Here is an 8,384-nt window from a genome sequence, read left to right on the forward strand (position 1 = left end):
GATGTTATTAGTGTTTCTACTAGAAAAACTTTTTAAGAAAAATCCATTAGTATTTAGATGTAACAAAAAAATATTTTCATAATGTGTTTAATAATGTATTATATATTTAGATGTAATAAAAAATTATTTTTATACCTTTTTAGTAATGTATCATACATAACATAAAAAATATAAAATCTCCTACCATGTAATTATCCATGTATCATTCTAGATGATTAGCTAAAATTTTAAAAGTGGTTTTGAAGAATGTATCAAACCCGCAATTTCTCAAAAAAAAAAAGTACATAAATAAATAAAGATTTTTCTTATATATCTTTTGTGACTTATCATTCTTTATATACAGTTACTCATTGAAGTCTTCTTCTTTGGTCTTTAGGGAAAATATGGTTTAGCTTGGAAAAATCAGTGAACAAATCCAACATTGATCAACATCAATATTGTTTTTTATGGGAAAGCCTATCTAACGTGGAATATGGGGTGTCATTGTTTAATAGATTCCAATTGCATGCTCTTGGAAATTATTCCCTAGTCCATATTTTTTGTGTTCATATGATGATCTATTGAAGATGTATTTCATTTTTATAGAAAAAAATAATTGGTGCATACAAATTTTGAACACTTAATCAAGGAGGAATATTAAATTGAAGAGGAAAATGGCACCATACTCTCATAAGATTCAATATATTAGTTTTTTTATGGAAGTAAATAATTAATTAATCAAAGACTACAAAGAAATATATATATATATATATATATATATATATATATATATAAATTATAAAGGATTTAGATAGGAAAAAAAAATAGGTTTTAAATGTATAAACGTGCATGCGACAAGGGAAGTGGCTGTCATTGTCTACTGTCTTCTTTGTATGTTAGAAAAGAGCCAGCTGGGTGATGAGCATTGGTGTTCACATTTACTTTTATTACAATCCACAAAGCTTTGTTTTGTGGATTTTGTAAAACACTTATGCATTAAAGTAAAAAATTGGGAAAAATGACTCATTATTTTTTGTAAGAATCTGCTTCTTCTAGGTTTAATACATATTTATGGGAATCTTCTTGACATAAGACATATGGAAGCAACTTCAAAAAGTTACAGAAAAAGAAAAGTGAAAGCCTCTACACTTCCTAATAAATATTTTATCTTCTTATTTATTATAATTACTAGATTTATCGAGAAACCATCATTACAAATGCTTAAGTTTTTCAAATTATTTTTAAATTTGTTTTCATAATTTATTAACTTTGTAAAATTGGAAGTGATTATTAAATTTATTTTTGTTTCTTTTTCTCCTCTAAAAAAATATATACTTTTTATTATATATATTTTTTAAAAAAATTTATTAGGATGAATGAGATTTGAGTGTGTCATTTTTCAATCATCATTTTTATAAAGATAATTTGAGTGTGTCATTTTTCAATCATCATCTTTATAAAGATAATTTATTATTGTGATATCATATTTCCTCATAGAATAAGGAAAGTTATTTAGAATATTTTTATAAATATTTTAGGCCATAGAGGGAAAAATCTATAAGATCGAGATAGACTCCTAAAGATTATAAAATATTTTTATAAATAATTATGTTGAATATGTACACATTACATCCATTCTTGAACAAATTTAAAAAAAATTCCCACTTAATTTGGGTAGCTTAAACAAAGACATTTTAATTGTTAATGGAAAAATAACAACCTTTTATTCAATTTTAATGGTAATAAATAATAGGAAAATATTATTAATAAAAAACATTGAATTATTTGGATATTAAGGTGTTATTTGTTATTTGATTATTGTTAATAACATACCCTATTATTGTTATTTGTTATTTCATTACAAATTGATGTTATTAGTAATGTTTTATAATGTGTAATTTTGTGGTTAAAAAGGAAATTGATTTGATTTTTTTGGCTTCTTCTATAGGTAAACTATGTCTAATTTATCGGTGGCAATAGTTTGTTTTTGTAATGGGAAAATGGTGAGAACACAGACCGATGTTGATTATGTTGGGGATAGAGTTGTGGTTGAACCTATTGATGTGCCTCTTGGGACAACATATGAACAACTGTTGGAAATGATATACTCGGTCACTGACATCAATAAAGAACATTTTCGATTAATACTTAGTTGTAAGTATTCTATGAAAAAATGGAATAAATTTCAACCTTGCCCAGTAAAGAATGATAGTGGTGTAGCTCGAATGTTAGAAATGCATAACAGATTTGGGATGGATGAAGTTGAGTTATTTGTTGAACAAGTACCTATTGACTTACAAATGAATTCACCACTTGGTAATTGCATGCCTTTGTTACTTGGTGAAAATGATGGTACTAGTAATGTTCAAAATCCATTTACTTTTGAGCATAGATCAGAAGAGGATGAGGAAGACAAAGAAGGAACACAATGTGATGATGACAGTGTAGGAGCCGAGGATGTTCATAATGATGATAATCAAGATAGGGAAGGTAGCTCGCCTTTTTTAGCTGTTCGTGAGGCAATTGAAAGAGAACAAATGAGATATGTGGCTGTGGATGGGGAAGGATGTAACTTGTCAAACAATCCAGATACAGAGGATTTAGATGACCCAATTGAATTATCTCCAATGCAATATCATTTGGCACCATCACCACAGTTTGAAAATGTTGAAAACATTGGTCATGTTGTGTCAAGTGAATGGACCCCATGGGGAAACACTCTTATGGGACATCCAAATGGAGAGTTCATAGTTGGACAAATATTTAATTCCAAAGGAGATTTGCAACATGCTGTAAAGATGTACTCTATTAATTCGCACCAAGAGTATATCGTTTTGTCATCCACAAAGAAATTGTTGGTCCTAAGATGCAAGAAAGCTGAACAGTCTCAATGTCCTTGGAGACTATGTGCTACAGTTGTTAAATGGACATCTTTATTTGAGATCAACAAATATAGTGGCCCACACACATGTGTCAATCCTTGCATGAACCAAGATCATCATCAGTTAGACTCAAACCTGATAGCCGCCCATATAGATGGAATGATTAAGACACAATTCACACTTTCAGTGGCTGCCATTCAAGCAAGTGTTGTAGAAAGATTCGGGTACCATATCTCATACACTAAGGCTTCGAAAGGCAAGCGTAAAGTATTAACTAATTTGTTTGGTGATTTCTATAAATCATACGCTAAACTGCCACATTTTTTGGTGCCTTAGAGCAAGCCAATCCAGGATGTGTTGTAATTTCTAAAACATTCCCAGGAAATATGCGAAATGAAGAGGTATTTCAGCGAGTCTTTTGGGCATTTCATCCTTCCATAGAGGGCTTCAAGCATTGTCGTCCTGTGTTAACTATTGATGGTACACACTTGTATGGGAAGTATAAGGGCACTGTAATAATTGCCATGGGCTGTGATGGAAATAATCAATTGTTTCCTCTTGCTTTTGCAATAACTGAGGGTGAAAATGTTGATAGTTGGGGATGGTTTTTGGCATGTATTAGAAATCGAGTAACTCAAAGGAGGGGTCTTTGTGTTATCTCTGATCGTCATCCGGGCATTATGGCTGCGTTTGCTGATGTTTATCTTGGTTGGTCTGAGCCAAATGCATATCATCGAATTTGTATGCGTCATCTTGCTAGCAACTTTATGACTCACTTTAAGGACAAATGCTTGAAACAACTTTTATGCAGAGTCGCCTTAGAAACTAAGGTAGAAAAATTCAACATGCATATGGAGACAATTGGGAGAATCAATCAAGATGCACTCAGCTGGTTGGAGGCTATTCCCTTTGAGAAATGGGCACTATCACATGATGGAGGTCGACGATATGGCATAATGACTACAAACATGTCAGAAGTGTTCAATAGTGTGCTTAAAGGGGCACGAAGTTTCCCTATCACCGCATTTGTTCAATTGACATTATATCGAGTTAATAGTTACTTTGCTGTAAGAAGAGAACATGGTGCTAGTCGACTTGCTTCAGGTGAACAATACACTCCTTATGTTGATGCTAAGATTAATGCAAATATTGTTAAGGCAGGTTCTCATGAGGTTGTTTTGTATGATCACTTCCAAGGACTATTTCATGTAAAGGCCAGTAGGGGTAGTAAAAAAACATCATCTGGTGGAAGAACACATCGTGTTAACCTACGTGAGCATGGATGCACATGTGGCAAAACACTCATATATGGATTCCCATGTAGTCATATTCTAGCGGCATGTCATTTTCGTTCAATTGATTTTAGATCATTTGTTCAACATTATTACACTATACAATCGTACTTTAGCACTTGGGCACCACTGTTTAACCCCATACACAATGAGTACGAGTGGCCACCATATGTTGGTCCAGTTATTGTGCCCGTAGATTCAATGAAACGTGTGTTAGGTGGACGACCTAAATCTACTCATTTGCACAATGAAATGGATGTTAGAGAAGGTAAAACCTCAGTTACATGTGGTTTGTGCAAACAAAGTGGTCACAATCGTCGTTCTTGTCCAAATAAGAACATGGGTGCTGGGCCTTCATGATAGGTGCTAGGTTTTGGATGTTGATATTATGTTATTTGTATTTTGGACAATACTTATGTTATAAGAGAGACTTTGCTGTTAATTTCAAATTTGTAATATGAATATTTTGATGAATCAGATTGTTTGTATTTTGGAGAATACCCTATTTATGGGGGAGACTCTATCGAAATTTTGTAATATTTGGATGCGAACATCATATTATTACATTTTTTTTTCATTATTGTACTTGGATATTGATATTGGTTGTAGATGAATATTTTGATTAATCAGGTTATTTGTATTTTGGAGAATACCCTATTTATAGGGGATACTCTGCCGAAATTTTTAATATTTGGATGTGAACATTAGTGTTTGATAATTTTTTTAAAATTATTGTACTTGGATATTGATATTGGTTGCAAATAAATATTTTGATTAATCAAGTTGTTTGTATTTTGGAGAATGCCTTATTTATAGGGGATATTTGGATTTTTTTTAAATTATTGTACTTGGATATTGATATTGGTTGCACATAAATATTTTGATTAATCAGGTTGTTTGTATTTTGGAGAATGCCCTATTTATAGGGGATACTCTGCCGAAATTTTTAATATTTGGATGTGAACATTAGTGTTTGACAATTTTTTTTTAAATTATTGTACTTGGATATTGATATTGGTTGCACATAAATATTTTGATTAATCAGGTTGTTTGTATTTTGGAGAATGCCCTATTTATAGGGATACTCTGCCGAAATTTTTAATATTTGGATGTGAACATTAGTGTTTGACAATTTTTTTTAAAATTATTGTACTTGGATATTGATATTGGTTGCACATAAATATTTTGATTAATCAGGTTGTTTGTATTTTGGAGAATGCCCTATTTATAGGGATACTCTGCCGAAATTTTTAATATTTGGATGTGAACATTAGTGTTTGACAATTTTTTTTAAATTATTGTACTTGGATATTGATATTGGTTGCACATGAATATTTTGATTAATCAGGTTTTGTATTTTGGAGAATGCCCTATTTATAGGGGATACTCTGCCGAAATTTTTAATATTTGGATGTGAACATTAGCGTTTGACATTTTTTTTTTTAAATTATTGTACTTGGATATTGATATTGGTTGCACATGAATATTTTGATTAATCAGGTTGTTTGTATTTTGGAGAATGCCCTATTTATAGGGGATACTCTGCCGAAATTTTTAATATTTGGATGTGAACATTAGTGTTTGACAATTTTTTTTTTAAATTATTGTACCGGATATTGATATTGGTTGCAAATAAATATTTTAAATTATAATATTAACATTATTTTATTATGACAGTATAGTAATGGAGCATAGAGAGTGCAGATTCGATCCAGATCCATTAGATTGCTCTATTTTAGCGCTACAGGACAGACATAGGTCTCAATTAGTGGATTCTGGTCAGGTATATATGTATATATAAATATAGATGTATAGAAAAACATAATCATAAACCTTAATTAAGTTCTTATTTAATCGAAATGGTATCTTTTGTAGCTTAATCAGGTATTGACATGTCGACAACGTTTATGGACATTCATGCGAGAGTGGGAGATGGACCCTCATATTCGGCGATTTGTGATGCAGTCTGGATTTTATGGTGTATATCGTGTTGGACACATTTCACTAGATTGGCCATTGATCACGAGTCTTGTTGAGCGATGGCGGCCCGAGACACACACATTTCATTTACCTATTGGAGAGATGACTGTTACTTTACAGGATGTAGCCATGATTCTTGGATTACGTATTCATGGGCCTCCTATCACTGGCACATGTGACGTAGATTGGTCACTACTATGTTCTGAGCTTTTAGGTGTCGTCCCACCTCCATCTTAGATTAGAGGGTCATCTATATCAGCACGATGGTTGCATGAGCAGTTCTCATATCCACCAGCAGGGGTCGATGATGTTATTTTACAGCGTTATGCGCGTGCTTTCATATTAGCACTATTGGGTTGAGCATTGTTTGCAGACAAGACTGGCACACATGTACAGTTATGTTACCTTCCACTGTTGAGAGACTTCACTGAGATTTCTCACTATAGTTGGGGCAGTGCAGTGTTGGCATACTTATATAGAGAGCTATGTCGTGCGAGTTTAGATAGTGCCACAGAGATTTCTGGACCTATCACACTATTACAGGTATTTCGACATAACTATCTATTATAATTAATTGACTCACATTATTGTTGTAAGTTGTCTAATTTTGATAATGTTATCTGATTTTGTAGTTGTGGTCATGGGAGAGACTTCATGTGGGTCGACCTGATTTCGGTCGTCCTCCAGTGCCTATAGTAGTCCCACATGTCCATGATGATGTAGTTGATGGTTTACATGATCATCTATTGCCAGATGAGGCACTCCCAATTGATCCATTGGGCCACAGGTGGAGAGTACCCCTGTCTTGGTCTCATAACCCATCACCACATGTGTTGACATTCTATCGAGATCAATTGGATGCCCAGACACAGGATCAGGTAAAGGTAGATGCGTAAGCTTACCTTTGCAATATTTTCCACCAATGTGACTAATTATTTTTTTTAAAAAAAATTACAGGTATTATGGGAACCATATACAGCAGATTTGACTGCACATCTTCCGGCTATATGTCAGGCTGATGAAGAAATTTGGCGAATTATGTTACCTTTAATTTGCTTTGATATTATCGAGTGGCATAGACCAGAGCGAGTTTTACGCCAGTTTGGTATGCAATAAGGGATACCTCCACCTTGTTTGATAGATATGGAGCTACATTTAGTGGATAGGCGAGGACGACATCAGTACGATTGGGTCACATTTCATGCTCAGTATATTTCTCTTTGGGCTACTCGTTCTGAGTGTATTGCGACAGCACCACTTGCGATTACTACCATGTCTTTTTATGATCCATATATGCAGTGGTATCGACGTATCACGCGACGCCTGATCGCACCTGTTTTGCATAGAGATCATATGAGGTTCCATAGTACAGCTTCTGCCACTGAGTTATTGGTGAGAGCATTTGAGATCAAAAACCATTTTTTAATGAATGTTAAACTTAAATTATATGCAAATGCCTCATGTTTCATTTTCTTATACAGATCACCGTTGTATCACAGATGGCTATTTCAAATGATTTGGAGGAAACTCACCGAATTGCTATTGATGTTTTACGTGCTATAGGAGAGGACCATCGCGTACACTCGACACATGAGCCATCCACATCTTCAGTGTCATCCATGAGACCACCATCATTGATTACGCCTGTTAGGGTACCACCCATTAGAGGTCGGGGGAGAGGTGGTCGTCGAGTTGGTCACCGACATGTACCTTTGGCATCTACTTTGGTACAACCCTCACATCCACCAGTCACATCTACCTTTCCTTTATTTCAGCCATCTGCATCATTAGAGTCGCCACTTTCTCCCCCTGATGTATCCATACCAGCCTATTCACCTCGACCCGAGACTACCATACCATCTACCCTTACCCCTGCTCAGCCATCTATATCATTGGATGCACCCCCACCTATTGCAGAGTCTATTGCACCCACACCTGTTACAGAGTCTATTGCACCTCCACCTGTTACAGAGTCCATTGCACCTCTACCTTTTCTTCAAGGGACAGCTCATGCTGCACGATTACATGTACGGGTACCTAGAGGACATCGAGCTCCACGTGTACGTCGAGGTCTACCTCCATCAGTTCCATCTATCTCGACAGCTCATGTAGATGACGTGTCACAGTCTATAGAGATGGAGACTTTTCAGATAGCACAGATGGATACAACAAATATGGCCACCTACCGTAGGTGTTCACAACGAAAGAGAAAGATTCCATCATGTGGGACACATTGAGATCTTTTTTCATG

At 34.4% G+C, this 8,384-nt stretch overlaps 1 protein-coding gene across 1 annotated transcript; it reads left to right on the forward strand.

Annotated features, from left to right (window-relative positions):
• Positions 1-7,276: 7,276 nt before the first annotated feature.
• LOC117930438 lies at positions 7,277-8,370 on the forward strand. Its single transcript, XM_034851101.1, has 2 exons — positions 7,277-7,525; positions 7,633-8,370. Exons 1-2 carry the CDS (start codon positions 7,277-7,279, stop codon positions 8,368-8,370), a joined length of 987 nt encoding a protein of 328 aa, XP_034706992.1.
• The last annotated feature ends 14 nt before the right edge of the window (positions 8,371-8,384 follow it).

Source organism: Vitis riparia, chromosome 14 (assembly GCF_004353265.1).
Source record: "Vitis riparia cultivar Riparia Gloire de Montpellier isolate 1030 chromosome 14, EGFV_Vit.rip_1.0, whole genome shotgun sequence".
Classification (NCBI taxonomy): Eukaryota; Viridiplantae; Streptophyta; class Magnoliopsida; order Vitales; family Vitaceae; genus Vitis; species Vitis riparia.

What these genes read in the sequence shown, in the direction of transcription:
- LOC117930438 (XM_034851101.1), top strand. Translation starts at nt 7,277, where the DNA reads ATGGAGCTACATTTAGTGGATAGGCGAGGACGACATCAGTACGATTGG. An exon ending in CTTCTGCCACTGAGTTATTG is followed by an intron (nt 7,526 to 7,632) that starts GTGAGAGCATTT and finishes GTTGTATCACAG; the next exon opens with ATGGCTATTTCAAATGATTT.